This window comes from Necator americanus, chromosome I (assembly GCF_031761385.1).
Source record: "Necator americanus strain Aroian chromosome I, whole genome shotgun sequence".
In the NCBI taxonomy this organism is placed as follows: Eukaryota; Metazoa; Nematoda; class Chromadorea; order Rhabditida; family Ancylostomatidae; genus Necator; species Necator americanus.
Window position 1 is genome coordinate 5,854,102 of NC_087371.1, and position 22,738 is coordinate 5,876,839.

General features: G+C 40.9%; 2 protein-coding genes across 4 annotated transcripts; both read right to left on the reverse strand.

Annotated features, from left to right (window-relative positions):
* Positions 1-7,092: 7,092 nt before the first annotated feature.
* Positions 7,093-11,415, reverse strand: RB195_004636 (uncharacterized protein; the record flags this gene model as incomplete). Of its 3 annotated transcripts, none has more annotated exons than XM_064182568.1 (9): positions 7,093-7,325; positions 7,396-7,462; positions 7,866-8,014; positions 8,065-8,183; positions 8,246-8,314; positions 8,828-8,945; positions 9,001-9,101; positions 11,219-11,286; positions 11,347-11,415. In XM_064182568.1, the coding sequence occupies 9 exons, from the start codon at positions 11,413-11,415 to the stop codon at positions 7,093-7,095; spliced, it is 993 nt and encodes a 330-aa protein (XP_064033835.1). The 3 variants fall into 3 exon arrangements, with proteins under 3 accessions (XP_064033835.1, XP_064033836.1, XP_064033837.1); XM_064182570.1 differs by having other exon boundaries at positions 7,233-7,306; XM_064182569.1 differs by having other exon boundaries at positions 7,233-7,306; positions 7,369-7,462.
* Positions 11,416-13,182: 1,767 nt separating this feature from the next.
* On the reverse strand, positions 13,183-19,706 carry RB195_004637 (uncharacterized protein; the record flags this gene model as incomplete). Its single annotated transcript, XM_064182571.1, has 5 exons — positions 13,183-13,322; positions 16,494-16,612; positions 16,675-16,743; positions 19,508-19,575; positions 19,638-19,706. The coding sequence occupies 5 exons, from the start codon at positions 19,704-19,706 to the stop codon at positions 13,183-13,185; spliced, it is 465 nt and encodes a 154-aa protein (XP_064033838.1).
* Between the last annotated feature and the right edge of the window lie 3,032 nt (positions 19,707-22,738).

A 22,738-nucleotide genomic window follows, 5' to 3' on the forward strand; every position in this document is an offset into this window, starting at 1 on the left:
ATGACCGCTTTGCTAGATTTATGTTTTCCGTTAGTGCAGGTGTGGCGCAGTCGGTTAGAGGTCCGTTGTAGCCGCGCGATCGAGGGTTGGAAAACCGCCTTAGTGCAGACCAAGCCTTTCATCCCTCCGGAGTTTGATAAGATGGTAACAGATTTGTCTATGAGGATGAGAACACTTACTTGATCATCGGCTGGCCCCAGCCAGTCATTGTTTAGGCCAACACGCGTTCCAAAACCTCATCGATTACGAATTCCAGCAAACTCGTTGGCGCATCTCAAGTGGATTGATACGCCAGTGACTTTATCTGGCTCTGACTTTTCATGTTTCCTGTTAAGCCAACGGGGTCTTCGAGAAACTTTATTAGTGGCCTGATGTTTCGACAACCTCGGCTTTATTTAAGGTCTGAGAATGGTTTCGATTTTCTTGGTGCAGGTCTCATCTTCGTCCTTCTCTCTCCTTCCCAAGCCTCGATATTCTTTCAAATACACCATGCAAACTCAGAATAGAAAAACAGTCTGACTAGACTCCTACCTGCGAGGCTGTTGAACAACTGCGCTCCTATAGATTCTAACCATGGTATCTAGTAATATGCCAATGATATCTATACAATCCCAATCATTGCAAGCAAACACAGACATACACATCTATGCGCTTTGCCATGTCTCTAAGTATTGGTGTCTGTATAATTATAAAGAACTGCATGTGGAACAATTTTCTAGCCAATGGAATATTACAAGCGACATAAAGTCATTACAAATTGCTAAGTACTCATTTTTGCAATTCATTGATGGATTTCTCACGGAGATCCAGAATGCTTCTAAATAATTACAAATTATTCTTTCTCTCGTCTGTATATCGCACTCTTTTGAAATTAAATTTAAAATTAATTGATTTTAAACTTAAATCCATCACGTTTCTCATTCTTGAGCCGCCGCAATGCTTTCATCGAACTCCCACCTCCTTTTACCAGCCAAATGTACTTTGACAAGGTCAGCATTCTGCCAGTTTTTTAAATGTGAATGATATTGCACGCCAGAAAAGCGTTTTATTTTTTCTTGCCGTTTTTCGGAGACATTGAAGTTATGTATCCTTTTGCTTTCAGAGTTAGTTTTCCTTAACTTTTTGTTTTTAGATGCTATACCAGCGATCGTCTTCTCGGAGGAGGAAGTTCACTAATGCTGGATAGCAGCCCTACGGAGACTTGCATTTTCCTTTTAAGCATTCATATTCGTATACAAGAAGCAAACCAAATCTATTTTATAGGTGCCTGGAGGACGGAATCATATTACATGAACCTATGCATGTGGTAAGACAATGGTATGAGGATTTGGTCTCCTATCGACACAAGTACATCAAGGCCTGCTATCGGTGCCTTGAGAAAGGTGAGTAAAACAAGTTAATTAACAGATATTCCATCACCATGTATCGAAAGCTTGTTTTTATGTTCTTGATTCTTCCAGAAAAGCCACGAATCTTTCTTATTGGAGAGGTCACAATCGATTAGTCGAGAGTGCACGGGGGACGTTCGCAGAAGGCGGATTGGCGGCTTTCCATGAACCAAGAGCGACTTTGTGCCTCCATGAGACGCGGGTGTATTCATAGAGCGAACTATCTGTACCTCCTCTGCCAAGAATGACGTCCTCTTATGTGCTGTGCTAGAATCTGTTTCATCTCTTTGACTTGGTAGTTCTTGCAGTACTCTGTTACGCAGCGGAGATGTATGAACACACCGCTGCCACATCTAGGAACGTACTCACAAACCGCCTGAGAGATGTCTGCTCAAGTTTAAAGCACACAGTGCGCACACAAAACCTAGCCGCCCTTCGCAGCTTCAACTTAAGAGCAATGTCCCGTCTTCTCGACGCTGCGGAATATATATCGAAAACAAAGCATAGGTGGGTCGATCACATTTTGAGAAGAATCGACGATAGATGGACGAAAAGAACGGATCCCATGAGATGCTAAACGCCCACAAGGGAGACCGTCGACGAGCTGGGGTGACGTGTTTGCTGCGCGGATGCACCAGCTTAGAGCTCAGCTGGATACTGCTTCAGGTCACTCACAAAGCTTGAGAACATCTTCGATGACAATGATGAGGGAACAAAACGGGTGGAAAAGATGCTGGAGCCCGCACATTCATTGGGGAATGGGCATCTAAGTATTTAAGTATCTACGTACTCCCGGGTAGTCTAAGTATGGGTATTATAACCGCTTCAAGAAAAAATGTTGATCTGTGGTTAGTAGCGTTATAAAATAGAATGAGGAAAATGGCGGATAGGAGTAAACCCTGCCTTCACTTCTAAACATCGCCTCACATGAATTGGAGAAGCTGATGCTTTGTACGGAGTGATAATAGCGAACATGGAATGCTCTGACGGGTTATTTCGAATGCACGTTAGTGTCCATGAAAAAATGACGTCTCGAAAGTTCAACTATCGCTAATGTAATGCGTTGGCTCCTTCTACTACAGGTGAATGTAGTAAAAGGGTTTGTAACAAAAAGGACCAGCGATTATCGCGATTTCTCCTAGCGATTATCGCTAGGTCTTCAGTGTAAGTGTAACAAATGCATACATGCAACAAACCGATTCGGACTACCTATTCTAAGTGTATATTAATGAACATTCTTATAGCCAAAGCTTGACACCGTACGACCCATCCCACACGAACTGTCTGCTTTCTGGCACGTCACATACGACAAAATGTAATTAATTGAAAGAAATTTCGTTCTGCATCATAGCCCATTAGAGTGCTAAAGAATCCGAATCAATGGACGTTCACGAAGAGGGGCAGGAAGTAATAGAAGAGAACGCCTCGGAAGAGGACGATCTTAATTACTGCAAATCCTCCGCAGGCACCTCGATTAAGTAAAAGCATAATTCGCACATTGATTACGGAACTCAAAAACCAGCTCGACCATTTTTGGAAAGACACGGAAGCTAAAGAGGGGAAGATCACGTGCTGTGGGTCGGTGGCCATTAAGGGGCAGAAGGCGCAAAAGGGTTGCTGCAAGACACGGGAGAGACGAAATTATATGTGTGGAGAACAAACTCAAGCACCTCTTGTCGCTTTCGATCTCCTCTCCAACCGCTACCAACCAAGTCGTTGGCAACGCAGCAGCGAACGCACTGCCTGCCTTACCCATTGCAGCAGATTTGAACAAGCATTTGGGACAATCGCAATCCGTCGCAGCCATCGAAAGGGAACGCTGAGAGTTTATTTGCGTTTCAAACACGCACCAGTTCGCAACGGAGTGCGATGCGACTACGACGCTTTCTCATCGAAGAGACTACGACGAAAAGACAAGAGCTACCAAACCAGTGGTGAGTTACGGACCTCGCTGTCAGTAACTCGGCATTCTAGAAGTGGTTGTTCATGTTCTCTACAAGTGAGAGGCAATGAGAAAGGAGGAAGCAACCTTCTACTTATAAACGTAGATTGTGGTGTTTTCCATATTTGGCCCTGATTCTAAGCTGGTCCTAAGACTTTGAAGCTCCTTTACACGAAAGATCGCCTCATTGACATTTTGAGCTATCCAAAATGATTGTTCTAGGCATGAAAATTCCAGAGCGTTAGCGAAAAGATGAGTTAAATCAGTGAATTTAAAATCACCCTTAAAATTACCGTGACTCTAGCCGTTCGATCGGTTTTGTATTTTGAGTATTTCTTCCCGAAGATACGGTTAGTACTGAGGGTACTATTGATTTTTTGCTTCACTACAAAGACGAATCCAACCTAATCAGGTTAGTGCGCTTTGGCAGAAAGCAAAAGGGTCGTGTGTGCCGGGTCGTGCAGTGTTAGTTTGGGGCTTTCGCTAGAAGAATGTTCAATATAATGCACTTATAATGGGTTGTCAAAATCGGAAAACAATTATATCTGAAATATTTCATTTTTTAATACTGCTGCTAGTAGAGTGCTCAGAAGTACAGAAGGTCTGTTTGAGATCTAATGTGTCCCATGGTCTCTTAAGCTCAAAGAATTCATCAAAAACGCGAGCCGCGCAGCAGTCATTTATTCGATCTTTTTAGTATGTCAGTTTAGAAGCGATCGAAAGAGGGTCGTAGTTGCCTTTTTCTGTCGCTTTGCATGTGGAGCCACAACGTCGTCGGTCGAAAAATGTGCAGTTGATGACTCGTGCTCGGAGCAGGGTGCAGCAGAATGGGGGATTTGAATTGCGGCAGACTAAGATGCTCAAGTATTAACTCATGTATTACTCATGAGAACAGATGTTTTGTAAGCGTAACTAACCGTCCGCGTCCTGTGATGGGATGGAGATAAGAGCTGAAGTCTCAGTCGCTCGGTTCCACTTCATCAATTTTATGGCTGCCATAGTCGGCATTTGCTTCATTTATATGATTGTCACACTGATGTGTACGAGGCCTTGCCATAATCGCTAGAAGAAGCGTCCTTTTGGTTATAACTCCTACAGACAAAGTTTACAAGGCACCAACTCATTGCACAAGTGATTGTTGAACTTTCTAAAGGTCATATTTTTATGAAACACGAAGGTGCATTCGAAAAAACCTGTCAGAGCATTCCATGTTCGGCCACAATCACTCTGTACAAAACATCAGCTTCCCCAATTTCTGTGAGGCGATGTTTAGAAGTGAAGGCAGGGTTTACTGCTATTCCGCCATTTTCCTCATACGATTTTATAACGTTGCTAACTACAGATTAAAAATTTTTCTTGAAGCGGTTATAATACCCACACTCAGATTACCCGAAAGTACGTAGATGCTCAGGTACTTAGATGGCCTGTTATCAATGGACGTGCGGGTTCCAGCGTCTCTTCCACCCGTTTCGTTCCCTCATCAATGTCATGGAAGATGCTCTGCAAGCTTTGTCAGTGACCTAGAGCCGTATCCAGCTGGGATCTCAGCTGGTCCATCCGAGTTGCGAGCACATCACCCCATCTCGTCGCCGTTCTTACTTGTGGGCGTTTAGCATCTCTTGGTAAACTATCTGGCGTTCTTTTAGACCATCAATAGTCGATTCTTCTCATATTGTGATCAGGCCATCTATGCTTTGCTTTCGATATATATTCCGCTGCGTCGCAAAGACAGGACATTGCAGTTACGTCGCAATTGCGATGAGCGGATAGGTGTTGTGTGCACCGGTTAAACTCCGAGAGACGTCTCTCAACGTCTCTCAAGGGTTCTGTTGGTGGTTAGAATATTCCTAGTTGGGCCAGGAGTGTCTGCTAACGTCGTCACGTGATAGAGCGCTGGAAGAACTGCTGAGTCAAACAGACAAAAGAGATCCTAACATAGCACGCAAAAGGACGTCATGGGTCAGTCCTGGCAAAGAGAAGCAGGCAATCTGCCCCATGAATCCACCCGCGTCTCAGGGCAGCCCCAAGGTCGCTCTTGGTTCACGATAAGCCCTTTGGTTTGGTTTTCCAAATGGAAAACATGAAAACAAGCTTGCGATGCATGGTAACAAAATATCTGTTGATTAACTTGTTTTACTCTCTTTTCTCAGAGGACCGATTGTAGGTCCTGATGTGCATTTCCAGCATTAGTACACTTCTGCCTCCGAGAAGACTAACACCGGCATAACATCTACAAATATCGTTCTAAGGTTAAAGAGAACAAACTCCGAAAGAAGAAGGATGCAGAACTGCAATTTTTCCGAGAAACGGCAAGAAAACCTAAACCGCTTTTCTCGCGTGCATTGTCATTTACATTTTAGAAACTCTAAGGCTGATGACATTGCGCATCAAAGTACATTTGGCTGATGAAACAGGTTGGAAGTTCGATGACAGCATTGCATTTTCACAGGAATAAGCAACGTGATTGGAGATTGCATGGATATCATTCGCATATTACTAGATACCATGGTTAGAATCTATAGGAAAGCTGTGGTTCAACAGCCTCGTAGGAGTCTGGTCAGACTGTTTTCCTTTTTTTGAGTTATTGCATGGTGTATATGAAAGAATATTGAGGCTTAACAAGGAGAGAGAAGGGGTTTGACGAGATATGGTCTGCATCAAGAAACTCGAAACATTTTCGGACCCTCAAATAAAGGCGAGCTTGTAGAAACATTAGGCCACTAATAAATCTTCTCGAAGATCCATTGGCTAAACGGGATACATAAATCTTGCAAAATGCTGTTAATTTCATCGTCATTCCACAGCTGGAATAACGGACATGCAACTCAGAGCTACTGATTATGCGGTTACCCGTGAAACTGTGCGGTTGAACGTTGCAGTTAGGATCGAGTTGTCACATTGTCGAACTTGCGTATAGACCCAAACGATTTGTGTTTGCTGCGGATATTCTTTATGAGATCAACAACGATCAGCGATTTCTTCACAAGACTATAAATAGAGGCGGCAATCAGTGTCTCAGGACATCTTCATCCTCTTCACAACGTCTGAATGCTGAAATTCCTCGTGCCCACGTTGAGTTTGGACGTAACATGTCTAAAGTAAAGGTGAGGTGTTGCCTAGATGATTGTTAAAGTGGGGGACCCATTTTTCTTTGGCGTTCACACTTCGACTGCAGGCAATTACCATCACATGTTGGAATTATATGTAATGCCACAATTTCCAGAAGGTGAAAACTTTGAATATGGCCGTGCACCTCACCACTATGACAAGATTGCTCATAAGTTTCTGGATACAACTTTCCTCCACCGGCGGAGTTGCAGAGGTTCTGGGATGCCCCGTATCTGACGCCCTTAGAGTTTTACCTTCAGGGTTATATGAAGCAACATGTGAACAAAGAAAGTGTCTATGACATTTATCATTTAAAACAAAGAATCACAGGTTATTCACTCAGTTGCATCAGACGATCGTAACCGTGGGTACGAAGAGCTTCAGTATCGCATAGATGTGTGTGGGGCAGGAAATGCTGGCCATCGAACTGCACTGAATAGTTAATGAACTTTAAAGGTTTCCCTTTTATTGCATTTGATGATGATTTCATTTTTTTTATTGTTTTCCAACTAGTCAAATGCGTGTCTTGCGTTTACTGATACCCTGTATCATATATCTCTATACTTCAATATTGAATCCTTCCTATTTTTTATTCCGAATATTTTTGAAGTCTTAGTGAGAGAGGAAAGCAGAAGCAAGCACATAAAGAAGCCCCTAGGATCCTAAGGAAAGCGTGCCAGAAAAACGAGTCATAGTGCAATTATTTATTTGACCTTCGCAAAATATCAGGTCAGCAACAATAGTAGTTCTAGGATCCGAAAAAAGGATTGAACGGTGATTTCTTATTGCCCTCTTCAATCTCTGCCCAAGTTGCGCAACAAAAAATTCGACCTCCATTTCCGTTCCATTCCGAATAATCGAAAACTCCCTGCAAGGTTTTGAAGGACCTGGGAATAAAATCTTCGCATGGTGGGATAATAATTATAGTACCAGTTGGCCGTCCCATGCACCACTTACACTGATACGTCCTGCAGATCTTAAGATAATCGAGTCGTGAGGCGTCAGTTGCATGGCCAATGGCGCGCTGCAATTATCAGAGGTCGTATTTCAATTTAATAGTAAGTATCGTATATCGTGAAGGTCATATTTTTAGAAAACACAGAGGCGTTTTTGAAATTAGCCCCAGCCGTCGAAATCAGCCATGATCACTCTGTGCACGAATTATCAACCTCCTCAATTTTTGTTGCATTATATTTTGAAGGGATTCGAAGAGTTCATTGAGCTCCTCCATTTCACGGATTTGCGAATGTGTGTTAGGCACTGAAGTATTTTTGAAACGCACTTGGCATGGTTAACGGTTGCTTAGATTAATCTTCGAATTTCAAGAAAAAATTGTGAAAACAACCATAGATCTGACTGAAAAATTTTCATTCGTTTGAGAGACCGGAATATATGTCCCTGATGCTGTACTCCTCTTAGCCACAAACCTGATAACTAGGATTGAGGGTTTCGATGGATATTTTTCCTGGGCGCGCAAACGTATCCTTTTTATAGTGCATGATCGACATGTAGTCGTATGGGACACCGTGTGTCGTAAATTTGTCAGGATTCACTTTCTCGAAATTATACCATTCATCTAGGCGATAATATTTGAATTTGCAGTGGAATGTTTATTTATTAGCTCACCCTCTTTAATGTTCTCGTAGTGCACTTTGACAAAGTTGTCGCGATCGTACCGTGAGTGCTCATGGTGGAGTCCTATTACGTGCATCAATTCATGCATAACAATTCCGTTCGTTAAGCACCTAAGAAACATTAGTTGTTTTCGTTAATTCGAAACCGAATATCAACTTCGGTAAGAACTTACGATCCCTTATCGCTGTGATGTAGCGATACTTCGCTTCTACTTCCGAGACGACCAATACCTGCCCAGCATCTTTAAAAGAATGTGTTGTCGTAACTACAATACGTGACTCCAGCGCGGTCACTTCCACTGAGGTCTTCTACCGTTAAAGTATCATCTCAATGTTTTTATCGTCCTATACAAGTCGGGTATCAATTTATCGACTCCAATGGGATAAAAAAGCACGGTGGGCACTACAGCCACACTTCGAGCCATCGCTCCATCGTTGATACACAGCGGAACATCTTACCATACATTTTCATCTGCCCTTTTCGATCTTTCGGCGATTTTGGCGAAAAGCGGCTAACAGAGCTAATTAAGCCATTGTTCTCCAAAAGGGAATGCTTACTCTTGCGATTCATGCAATCTAACGGTTTCTAATCTGTTTTCACTTACTGCACAACATTCTGATGTTCTGTTGGCAGAACATTTCGAAAATTACTCGAATCAAGGTTTTTCTTGCTAGTGATAATATATTCTGCACAGAAAAGCGGAAAAATTCGAAATAATAGGAAGCTATCTGTAGAGAAAAAAAGAGTTATTTACCCATCACGATTTTCGATCTGAATGTAACTCTGTTCATTCGTCCATGGTTTGAAACGAATGCACGTGTTGTCTTCTATGCGTCTCATTGCTATCGCAATGATTCTCATTTGCCTTACGTCTAAAACACTGTTGTTTATGTGAGGGTCTCTAACATTACTCGAGTATAGAAGTACCGTAGTTTGCATTAATTGTAAACGGTATGACAAAATTTCCATGCGAATCTCTCTCATTCCATTTATAGCTGGAGTCGCTATGAAGTGCGTTGAACATTTTGCTGAAAATACGCATACGGCAGTAAAAAATTCTTCAATTTGTGGTTTGTACTCGGTTTGTTATCTGTTACTTTGCACCAAATTCTTGATACCGTTACTTATTGTTCTAAAAAAAAATATAATTACTCTGTGGACGTTTCACAAGAACTCTAAAGGCAATGGGAGGTGGATTTAGTCCATACTTTTTAAAGAAAGAGTCACAGGAAAGCGCTTTCTTGCAGTGCTTTGGTGATTTCTTAAACAGTACACACCAACGACAACGTGAAGGAGTGCACAAACGATGATACACATGATTCACTACCATCATTCTATTTAAGCACGCAGTGATACGCACTAAAAACATTACTGTTTCATTTGCGCTGCTTGAATGGTGGCATGTAGAAATTGCACTTGTTGACAAGAGGAAAAAATCACAAATTTATCAAGTCTAACCCATTCTAAAATTTTTGTAGAATATCGATAGGTATCCGGATATTAGAGAAAATCTTGTGGTTAGTTTAAGAAAATTTGAACAGAATTTACGATAGTGATGTGAAACAAAGAAAGGTTAGAGTGTTTGAAGTTGATCGATATGTTTCGATGTGTCAACGTATTCGTCTTCGACTTGAATTTAGAATCGCAGTGGTTAATGATGGCGTGAAAGGTCTATACGTTTCCTATTTGTGAGAACCAACAGTTGTACAAACCTAGCGTTCTTAACCAGCGCAGGCAAGTCTTACTTATTCATGGAACAAATAGATGTGGAAGATTTGGGGATTATGACTGCTTCAAGCAATCGACGATGCAGACGCAGTTAGTCTGAACGTCCGGCAAGCTTTCAGACAGGTGTCAAAATATTTGATACCTGTCTGAAAGCTAGCCGGATGTTCAGACTAATCCGCGCTTTCATACTTCTCCAGCTGATCACTTCGCTTATGTAAACAAATGCGAATCAGGAAGCTAAAGGATTAACTTATTTCAAAGGTAGACAACAGATATGTTATGAAGGGATCCGCAGGACTATTTCACATGCTACAGGAGCGAAAACAAAGCATACCGTAACAAAAAATAGAGAAGCTTCTTGCAATCGCAAACATACCACCACATCACGGATGAATTACCATATGAAAATGAAACAATCTGAATGCTTTGCTGAAGACGATTTTTAGACTTCTTTTCCAAGAAATATACGAACTAATGGATGGTCTATCTTGTTATCATCCTGCTATAAATCCCTAAATTCCCTAGACTAGAAAACCCTAAATTTAGAGGCTATTCAAATCTGATTTTTCACCTATATTCTTTCGATACCGTTGCAATTCGAAAACATATTCCGTAGTACTGAAAAAAGTTTTTGACTTTCCACTCAGCAAATAACATAGAATACAAACGTGAAGTGACATGAACACCATCATCGTTCTGATAAACACAGTGGTGCTACGTCACATCACGTAAACTGTTAACTACTATTTCAGAAGTTGTCTCCAAACACTCGTCTAGTTTTTTTAAGAGATGACCCAGCAAATATTGTGTGAGTAACCGCAGAGAATTAGACATACGGCCGTGTACCATTGGATACACGTTGTATCAGTCCCATGAAACGGTCCACAATATCTCATTTACGTTAAAACAAACCTGCTTGGAATAAATGAGTGCTGCTGAAAAATCTCGCTAATTCCAATTTCTGGCGTCGCGCCACTTCCGGCCGCAGGATCATTGCTAGCCTCCTTATGGGCCAATCTGACCCCGTATTTCTCATCTAAAGCTGTTTTACCTTTTGCCGGTGTCTTTACCCGAATTCGGTGCAGCGGGACCCTTCTCATCCCATATTAAACCTTTCCACTGCCGATAGATCACTTCGACGTCTTGGGACACATCCTACCATGAACACGTGACAGTGTAAGCCCGTTATTATTTACCATGAATAATTCTTTAATTCCTAGTGCAATTGGCATTTCTCGCAAATCAAAAGAACAATTTTTCAGCTCATAACTGCAGTAAACAATTTAACTTTTTTCGCTACTGAGCTCCATTATCAACTATCATGTTCAGCGTTAAGGGAGAAGTCTGCAGTGAACTTCTAGGATGATTTTATAGAATGTTTCCTACTATAAATATGGTAGGAAACGTGTGTGCCAACCTTCCTTTATTTCTCAGTTGAAGAACATCTTCATCCGTTGCATTCTTGAAAATGTTGATCTGTTTTACCTTAAAAAAGTGGTTAAATGATTTCTTTTATTCGGCTTATCAATGATTAGTCGTGCTTACCCTCATCGATGCTATTCGAGCAGCTATGAGGAAGACTATTAGTCGCACCAACAAGAGCGAAGGGATCATTCTGAAACTTTTAGGACAGCTTTACAAATACTGTTTGGATCAAGGCTGACGCATCTCCATCACTGCTTGCTAAATTAAAGTTATACTCACTCAGAGTAGTGGAATATTTCTAGCATAAGAATTTAGTAAAAACATCCAGTTTTGTGGGACTTTTAGGAATTGAAAGTAGTAAGGTAAAGTAAGGTACATCGGGAAACAACTGAATATTACCTCACATAGAAGGTCAGAGTAAAATTATTTTCTCCCTAATTCACTTTTCTTCTGACGCTCCTCTTATTTGTTGTAACTATTTGCTGTTCTTTTCTTTGAAAGTTTTACGTATAGTTCGAGAACGTTACTGTTTTAGGGTTATGAACAATGTAAGTAGATTAAATCAAAAAAACCACTGCAGATGTCGGCGAGTTTATCGGTAGTTTTGAGAAACAACAACATTGATGACAATTTTCTGAACACACTTATTAGTGGGGCATACGATGTTAAATGAATTAGATTTGCTTCCTTTAACACTAGAAGTTACGAAACTACATTAGACTGAGGTAAGAGGGTAAAAACATGCCCGTCAGGTAAAGAAAAACCTGAAAAAAATCACCAAAAAAATTTAGAGAAGTATTTGGAGAACATTGCGATAACGACGAGTAATAATGTCTAATGGAAATATCCATGCTGAAAGCGTAGTGACGGTTCCGTTCTCCCTTGTGAGTATCGCTTTAAGAACCCAGGACAGTAATCGCAGTATACTAAATAGTAAAGCACGAGTGCCGCTACCAGCCGGCGCAAAGTAAAGACTCCGAATGGCACAATGTGAAGTTTTCCCCTGCCAAACGCAGGACATAATCCCTGACTCCTAGCACTTGATGATTAGTTCATTTCCTTTTTCAAGTGTGCGTTTTGTCTCGTGTTTTGGTATCGCAATATTGTCATGTTCACGCGCACACCAACTACCACTCTCAACCACATCACCACTGGTGGCTCCAACGGCAACCAAACCGCTAACCATCTACCCCTTAGAAGCCGAGAACCAATTATCATTTTGGATCGTCCGATCGGTACCGATTCATAGTGAAGTGTTTGTGTATAATATATGTTGTTTACATTGTGTTGCTGTCTTGCAGATAAACCGAATTTATGAATGCTCGTGCGCCAGCTAATCTTGTTCCAATTTGCATCACTTGGGTTGGGGTTTGCAGAAAGGTGGGGCAGCTCCAAACCCCTCGAAGCGGAAATCGGAGCGGGAGATGGGCAAGCCCGTAGGATACAGAGTGGCTAGGGCATTGTTGTTGCTTGCCCAGCGCGAGTTCTTGGAGTTCTCGCTCTGGTTCCTCTCCTAAGATTCGGATGGTCGGCTCCGAATCCTTACCAGCGATGCCTACAGCTCCTCCTCGCAAAAGACTCGGGGAAAAGGGCGTATGAAGATTACTTGGTTCCTGCATTTATTTCACTGCAACTCACTGGGAAATGCTTTATTACATATCATTAGAGCAGTAGAATTGAAGCGGCTGTTCACAACAACAAAAAAATCACAATCACAAACTGATCTGGTATTCGGCTGAAAACGAAAAGTAGTAAAGCAAATCAATTCATTTAATATGTTCTGAAATTTATTAATAATGTTGTTTCTCAAAACAACATGTTTGGGTGAGAACGATCTGATTTGATTGTAGATTTAATTCATTGCGTTGAGTTTTATCCGAAACAGTAAGCATGATACTTGATGCTGGAAATCAGTAGCGAAAAGAAGTGAAAATAGTTCACTGCGTTTACCTTAACTTAGATACTCAAATGGCCCGTCTTCACTGGACGTGCGGGCATTAGCATCTCTTCCACTCGTTTCGTTCCCTCGCCATTGTCATTTAAGATGTTCTCAAGTTTCGTGAGTGACGTTGACGAGATCCTTGAGCCGTATCCAGCTGAACTCTTAGCTGGTGCATCCGAGTTGCGAACACATCACTCCATTTCGTCTCCGTTCTCCATTCAGGGCGTTTATCATCTCATGGTAAGCTATCTGGCGTTCTTTTAGACCATCGATCGTCGATTCTTCTCATATTGTGACCAGGCTAACTACGCTTTGCTTTCGATATATATTCCGCTGCACCGCAAAGACAAGACATGGTTCCTCACGTCGCAGCTGCGAAGTGTGGATAGGTGTTGTGTGCGCCGATTAAACTCCGAAGGACATCTCTCAACATCTCTCAAGGGTTCTGTTGGTGGTTAGAGTATTCCTAGATGTGCCAGGAGTGTCTGTTCACGTCGTCACGTGATAGAGCGCTGGAAGAACTGCTGAATCAAACAGACAAAAGAGATCCTAACATAGCACGCAAAAGGACGTCGTGGGTCAGTCCTGGCAAAGAAAAGCAGGCAATCTGCCCCATGAACCCACCCGCGTCTCAGGGCAGCCCCAAGGTCGCTCTTGGTTCACGATAAACCCTTTGGTTTGGTTTTCCAAATGGAAAACATGAAAACAAGCTTGCGATGCATGGTAACGAAATATCTGTTGATTAACTTGCTTTACTCTCTTTTCTCAGAGGACCGATTGTAGGTCCTGATGTGCAATTCCAGCATTAGTACACTTCTGCCTCCGAGAAGACTAACACCGGCATAACATCTACAAATATCGTCCTAAGGTTAAAGAGAACAAACTCCGAAAGAAGAAGGATGCGGAACTGCAATTTTTCCGAGAAACGGCAAGAAAACCTAAACCGCTTTTCTCGCGTGCATTGTCATTTACATTTTAGAAACTCTAAGGCTGATGACATTGCGCATCAAAGTACATTTAGCTGATGAAACAGGTTGGAAGTTCGATGACAGCATTGCATCTTCACAGGAATAAGCAACGTGATTGGAGATGGCATGGATATCATTCGCATATTATTAGATACCATGGTTAGAATCTATAGGAACGCTGTGGTTCAACAGCCTCGCAGGTAGGAGTCTGGTCAGACTGTTTTCCTTTTTTTGAGTTATTGCATGGTGTATGTGAAAGAATATTGAGGTTTAGCAAGGAGAGAGAAGGAGTTTGACGAGATATGGTCTGCATCAAGAAACTCGAAACATTTTCGGACCCTCAAATAAGGCGAGCTTGTAGAAACATTAGGCCACTAATAAATTTTCTCGGAGACCCATTGGCTTAACGGGATTGCAAAATGCTGTTAATTTCATCGTCATTCCACAGCCGGAATAACGTACATGCAACTCAGAGCTACTGATTATGCGGTTACACGTGAAACTGTGCGGTTGAACGTTGCAGTTAGGATCGAGTTGTCACATTGTCGAACTTGCGTATAGACCCAAACGATTTGTGTTTTTCGTGGATATGCTTTATGAGATCAACAACGATCAGCGATTTCTTCACAAGACTATAAATAGAGGCGGCAATCAGTGCCTCAGGACATCTTCATCCTCTTCATAACGTCTGAATGCTGAAATTCCTCGTGCCCACGTTGAGTCTGGTTTTAACATGTCTGTAGTAAAGGTGAGGTTTGCCTGGATGATTGCTAAAGTGGGACCCATTTTTCTTTGGCGTTCACACTTCGACCGCAGGCAACTACCATCATACGTTGGAATTATATGTAATGCCACAATTTCCAGAAGGTGAAAACTTTCAATATGGCCGTGCACCTCACCACTATGACAAGATTGCTCATAAGTTTCTGGATACAACTTTCCTCCACCGGCGGAGTGGCAGGGGTTCTGGGATGCCCCGTTAGAGTTTTACCTTTAGAGTAATATGAAGCAACATGTGAACAGAGAACGTGTCGACGACATTAATCATTTAAAACAAAGAATCACAGGTTATTCACTCAGTTGCATCAGACGACCGTAACCGTGGGTAGGAAGAACTTCAGTATCGCATATATTTGTGTGGGGCAGGAAATGCTGGCCATCGAACTGCACTGAATAGTTAATGAACTTTAAAGGTTTCCCTTTTATTGCATTTGATGAAGATTTCATTTTTTTTTTGTTGTTTTCCAACTAGTCAAATGCGTGTCTTGCGTTTACTGACATCCTGTATCATATATCTCTATACTTCAATATTGAATCCTTCCTATTTTTTATTCCGAATATTTTTGAAGTCTTAGTGAATGAGGAAAGCAGAAGCAAGCACATAAAGAAGCCCCTAGGATCCTAAGGAAAGCGTGCCAGAAAAACGAGTCATAGTGCAGTTATTTATTTGACCTTCGCAAAATATCAGGCCAGCAACAATAGTAGTTTTAGAATCCGAAAATAGGATTGAACGGTGATTCCTTATTGCCCTCTTCAATCTTTGCCCAAGTTGCGCAACAAAAAATTCGACCTCCATTTCCATTCCATTCCGAATAATCGAAAACTCCCTGCAAGGTTTTGAAGGACCTGGGAATAAAATCTTCGCATGGTGGGATAATAATTATAGTACCAGTTGGCCGTCCCATGCACCACTCCAGCACTGATACGTCCTGTTGATCTTAAGATAATCGAGTCGTGAGGCGTCAGTTGCATGGCTTAATGGCAAGCTGCAATTATCAGAGGTCGTATTTCAATTTAATAAGTATCGTATATCTGAAGGTTATATTTTTAGAAAACACAGAGGTGTTTTTGAAATTAGCCCCAGCCGTCGAAATCAGCCATGATCACCCCGTGCACGAATTATCAACCTCCTCAATTTCTGTTGCATTATATTTTGAAGGGATTCGAAGAGTTCATTGAGAACCACGGATTTGCGTATGTGTGTTAAGCGTTTAAGTATTTTTGAAACGCATTTGGGATGGTTAACGGTTGCTTAGATTATTCTTCGAATCTCAGGAAAAAATTGTGAAAACAACCATAGATCTGACTGAAAAATTTTCATTCGTTTGAGAGACCGGAAAACATGTCCCTGATGCTCTACTCCTCTTAGCCACAAACCTGATAACTAGGATTGAGTGTTTCGATGGATATTTTTCCTGGGCGCGCAAACGTATCCTTTTTATAGTGCATGATCGACATGTAGTCGTATGGGACACCGTGTGTCGTAAATTTGTCAGCATTCACTTTCTCGAAATTATACCATTCATCGAAGGCGATAATATTTGAATTTGCAGTGGAATGATTGTTTATTAGCTCACCCTTTTTAATGTTCTCGCGGTGCACTTTGACAAAGTTGTCGCGATCGTACCGTGAATGTTCATGCTGGAGTCCTATTACGTGCATCAATTCATGAATAACAATTCCGTTCGTTAAGCACCTAGGAAACATTAGTTGTTTTCGTTAATTCGAAACCGAATATCAACTTCGGTAAGAACTTACGATCCCTTATCGCTATGATGTAGCGATACTTCGCTTCTACTTCCGAGACGACCAATACCTGCCCAGCATCTTTAAAAGAAAGTGTTGTCGTAACTACAATACGTGACTCCAGCGCGGTCACTTCACTGAGGTCTTCTACCGTTAAAGTATCATCTCAATGTTTTTATCGTCTATACAAGTCGGGTATCAATTTATCGACTCCAATGGGATAAAAAAAGCATAGTGGGCACTACAGCCACACTTCGAGCCATCGATCCATCGAAGATTCACAGCGGAACATCTTTCGTTCATTTTTTCATCTGCCTTTTCGACATTCGCGAGTTTGGTGAAAAGAGGGCTAACAGAACTAATTAAGCCATTGTTCTCAAAAAGGGAATGCTTACTCTTGCGATTCAAGCAATCTAACGGAGTTTCTAATCTGTTTCGACTTACTGCACAAATTCGCCTGTTCTGTTTTCAGAAATTTCAAGATACTCGAATCCAGGTTTTCTTGCTAGTAATAATATATTCTGCACGGAAAAGCGGACACATTGGAAAATGGAAGCAATCTGTAGAAAAAGGAGTTTTTACCCATCACGATTTCGATCTGGATATAACTCTGTTCATTCGTCCACGGTTTGAAACAGAATGCACGTGTTATCCTCTATGCTACGTCTCATTGCGCAATGATTCTCATTTTCGATTCGTCTAAAACACCGTTGTTTATGTGAGAGAGTCTTACATTACTTGAGCATAGAAGTACCGTAGCTTGCATTAATTGTATACGGTATGACAAAATTTCCATGAATCTTTTCTTTCCATTTTGAACTGGAGTTGCTTGAAGTGCGTTGAACATTTTGCTGAAAATACGTAGTCGATTATTTGTGGTTTGTTATTTGTTTCTTTGTAGTTTGCACCGAATTCTTGATCCCGTATCTTAGTGTTCCAAAAAAATAACGAGAGGGATTACTCTATGGACGTTTCACTAGAGCTTTAAAGGCAAAGGAAAGTGGGGGTGGTTCATACTCTTGGAAAAGAGTCAAAGGAAAGCGTTTTTTTGCAATGCTTGGTGATATCATAAACAGTACACGCCAACGACAACGTGAAGGAGTGCACAAACGCGCATATGATTCACTATCACCATTCTATTTAAAGACACAGTTACCTGCACTAAAACACCACTGTTTCATTTGCGCTACTTAAATGGTGACATGTGGAAACTGCACTTATTGAAATGAGAAATAAAATCACAAAATAAGCAAGTTTACGCTATTTTAGAACTTCTATAGTATATCGATAGAAATTTGGACGCTGGAGAAAATGTTGTGTTTAGTTTAGGAAAGGTTGAACAGAATATACGATGGTGATGTGAAGCGAATAAAGGAAAAAGTGTTTGAAGCTGATCCGTCCGTTTCGGATGTGACAACGTATTCATCTTCGAATTCAATTCAGAATCACAATGGTTAATGATGGCGTGGTCGGTCTATAAGTTTTCTATTTGTTAGAACCAAGAGGTGTACAAACTTAGCGTTCTTATCCGCGCAGACAAGTCTTACTTATTTATGGAACAAATAGAAGTGGAAGGCTTACGGAGTAGGAATACTTCAAGCAATCGGCCATGCATATTGCTTAAAGACGAAGTCAGTCTGAACGCCCGGCTAGCATTCAGGAGTGTCGTGCCCCGGGTCCGCTCCGAGTATGGAGCAAATCCAAATCAGGAAGCTAAAGGATTTAATTATTTGGAGACAACAGATATGCGGTGGAAAGGGTTTTCACATGCTACAGGAGCGAATAGCATACCGTTTATCCTTATGAAGTTTCATCAATCGCAAACATACCACCACATCAAATGAATTACCGACCAAAATGAAGGATCAATTCCTTTTGGGCATCAATCATTTGGCTGAAGAGATTTTTAACTTTTTTTCTCGGCATACGCACTAATGGATTATGGTTATCATCTTACGGAATTCCAGGGCAACCTAAATTTAGGGTATTCAAATCTGATTTGTATATGGTTTCGATACCGTTGCAATTTGAAAACATATTCCAAAGAACTGAAAAAGTTTTTGTCTTTCCACTCGGCAATTAATATAGATTACAAACGTGAACTAACATGAACACCATCACTGTTTTGATAAACACAATGGTGTTACGTCACATCACGTAAACTGTTAACTACTATTTCAGAAGTTGTCTCCAAACACGCCTCTAGTTTTTTAAGAGATGACCCAGCAAATATTGTGTGAGTAACCGCAGAGGATTAGACATACGGACGTGTACCATTGGATACACGTTGTATCAGTCCCATAAAACGGTCCACAATATCTCATTTACGTTAAAACAAACCTGCTTGGAATAAATGAGTGCTGCTGAAAAATCTCGCTAATTCCAATTTCTGGCGTCGCGCCACTTCCGGCCGCAGGATCATTGCTAGCCTCCTTATGGGCCAATCTGACCCCGTATTTCTCATCTAAAGCTGTTTTACCTCTTGCCGGTGTCTTTACCCGAATTCGGCGCAGCGGGACCCTTCTCATCCCATATTAAAGCTTTCCACTGCCGATAGATCACTTCGACGTCTTGGGACACATCCTACCATGAACACGTGACTGTGTGTGCCCGTTATTATATACCATGAATAATTCTTCAATTACCAGTGGAATTGACATTTCTTACGAATCAGAAGAACAATTTTTCAGCTCATAATTGCAGCAAACAATTTAACTTTTTTCGCTACTGAGTTCCATTATCAACTATCATGTTTAGCGTTCTCAGAGAAGTCTGGTGTAAACTTCTAGGATGATTTTATAAAATGCTTCCTAATATAGATATGGGAGGAAAAGTGTGCGCCAACCTTCCTTTATTTCTCAGTTGAAGAACATCTGCACCCGTTCCATTCTTGAAAATGTTGATCTGTTCTACCTTAAAAAAGTGGTTGAATGATTTCTTTTATTCGGCTTATCAATGATGAACCGAATGCTTACCCTCATCGATGCTATTCGAGCAGCTATGAGGAAGACTATTAGTCGCACCAACAAGAGCGAAGGGATCATTCTGAAACTTTTAGGACAGCTTTACAAATACTGTTTGGATCAAGGCTGACGCATCTCCATCACTGCTTGCGAAATTAAAGTTATACTCACTCAGAGTAGTGGAATATTTCTAGCATAAGAATTTAGTAAAAACATCCAGTTTTGTGGGACTTTTAGGAGCTGAAAATTGTAAGGTAACGTAAAGTACATCGGGAAACAACTGAATATTACCTCATTTAGAAGGTTAGCGTAAAATCAATTTCTCCCTAATTCACTTTTCTTCTGACGCTCCTCTTATTTGTTGTAACTATTTGCTGTTCTTTTCTTTGAAAGTTTTACGTATAGTTCGAGAACGTTACTGTTTTAGGATTGTGAACAATGTAAGTGGATTAAATCAAAAAACCACTGCAGATGTCGATGAGTTTACTGGTAGTTTTGAGAAACAACAACATTGATGACAATTTTCTGAACACACTTATTAATGTTAAATGAATTAGATTTGCTTCCTTTAACACTAGAATTTACGAAACTACATTAGACTGAGGTAAGAGGAAATTTAGTGAACAACGTCGGTTTTACATAAAAATATGCCCCGTCAAATAAAGAAAAACTTGAAAAAAATCACCAAAAAATTTAATGAAGTATTTGGAGAACACTGCGATAACGACGAGTAATAATGTCAAATGGAAATATCCATACTGAAAGCGTATTGACGGTTCCGTTCACCCTTTTGTGTATCGCGTTAAGATCGCAGGACAGTAATCGCAGTATACTAAATAGTAAGGCACGGGTGTCGCGCCCAGCCGACACGAGGTAAAGACTCCAAATGGCACAATGTGAAGTTTTCCCCTGCCAACCGCAGGACATAATCCCTGACTCCTAGCACTTGATGATTAGTTCATTTCCTTCTTCAAATGTGCGTTTCGTCTCGTGTTTTGGTATCGCAATATTCTCATGTTCACGCGCACACCATCTACCACTCTCAATCACATCACCACTGCTGGCTCCAACGGCGTCCAAACCGCTTACCATCTACCCCTTAGAAGCCGAGAACCAATTACCATTTTGGATCGTCCGAAAAAAACCGATTCATACTGAAGTGTTTGTGTATAATATATGTTGTTTACATTGCATTGTTGCCTCGTAGATAAACCGAATTTGTGAATGCTCGTGCGCCGGCTAATCTTGTTCCAATTTGCATCACTTGGGTTGGGGTTTGCAGAAAAGTGGGGCAGCTCCTCGAAGCGGAAATCGGAGCGGGAGATGGGCAAGCCCGTAGGATACAGAGTGGCTAGGGCATTGTTGTTGCTTAGCCAGCGCGAGTTCTTGGAGTTCTCGCTCTGGTCCCTCTCCTAAGGTTCGGACGATCGGCTCCGAATCTTTACCACCAATGCCTACAGCTCCTCCTTGCAAAAGACTCGGGGAACAGCGAGCAGAAAAAGGGCGTATGAAGACTACTTGGTTCTTGCATTTATTTCACTGCAACTCACTTGGAAGTGCGTTATTACATATCATTAGAGCAGTAGAATTGAAGCGGCTGTTCACAACAACAAAAAAATCACAATCACAAACTGATCTGGTATTCGGCTGAAAACGCCTACATCTAAGTGTAGGGGAATGAACAATTCAAATAACAGAGCGGTGAGTATTGATGGGTACCAGTGCTGGTACCATCACAGTAAATTGGAAAATTTTTGTCCTTTTCGCATACAGGTGTTTATTAATTGGGTTGAAATCGATTTGAATGGTGGTTGATCCTTAAACAAACTATGTACGTATCACTGAATAAAGCAGGAGTTTTAAAAAAATTGACGCTTTCACGAATTTAATATTGATTAGCCGCAGCGCCTCTATCCGAACAGACGTAACGGATTGAGAAATAAATCCCAAACAGAATGCCCTACAAAAAAAGCGATGTGATGAATGTGTATGTCTTGTGACGCCACGTTTAAATATGTAAGAAGTGCCCATCTTGATGGACTTCCATTATTCGTGAAGCTCGCTTCCATATCCTGCGTTGGCAGAGCCATTTGCAAAGAATAAAACTTTAGACGAGCGCCATTACGAAAGTACAAACGAATGAATAACTTTGTGATCGTATAGCATTTACACAGATAAAATTTGTTTTAAAACTCGATTATAACAATTTTCGCCTATTAGAAGATAGCGAGATGCTACTTCAAATGCGACCATCCGCAGCGTGAAATCTTCAGAATTTTTCCCTTCACAGATATTTTGAACGTGAACCTATCCAACTCAGTAGGCTGAGTCTTAACTATAGAACGGGACCTGATTTTGCAGAAATGTTTAATAGAACTATTCAACATTAGCCGAAACAGTTTCATCTTCAAGCGGAATAGTTTTAATGTTTTGCTTAAAATTCAATTATCTAGAACAGTTCAAAAAGATAATAATAATAAACAGATATAAGATACATGTATATGTAAGAATATGACATCAATGTCTCATGCAGAACAATATTATGTGTGCATATATACCCAGTATTTAACTTATCATTGGAGAATGTAGCTCCAACATATGTGACCAATTTTTGTTCATCGACGAGAAGAACGAACAAGAAACGAAAAAAGGGGTTATCAATGGGTAAATTGTCATTGGTTCAAAACGAATAATCAAAGCTGCTTACACACTCTTTGAAGCGTTTTTGTTATTTGAAGTCACGTCATTATTTGTTTCTTATTTTAAGTAAAGAAAAAAACAAGAACAATGAATAAGTATCCTTGAAAATTCATCCCTGCTGGGCTTAACATTTCAGATTAAGAACACGATGTTTTTTTCAATTTTCTGTAAATGTTTTCTGATTTTACTTTGCAAAATAGGACTATTTTTGAGAGGAAAATGTGTAAAAAGAGCACTAAAATTTATATTTTTCTATCTACTTTTATTCAGCACATTGACTCAGTTGTTTATATCAACCCCAAACAAGTTTTGTTTGTAGCAACGGCAGCCCCAAGTTAGCTGGTACTAAATTGTGATCTAGACCCGACATCCTTCACATTTATGACCGTGCTCATTATGCGTTTGAGGTCGCT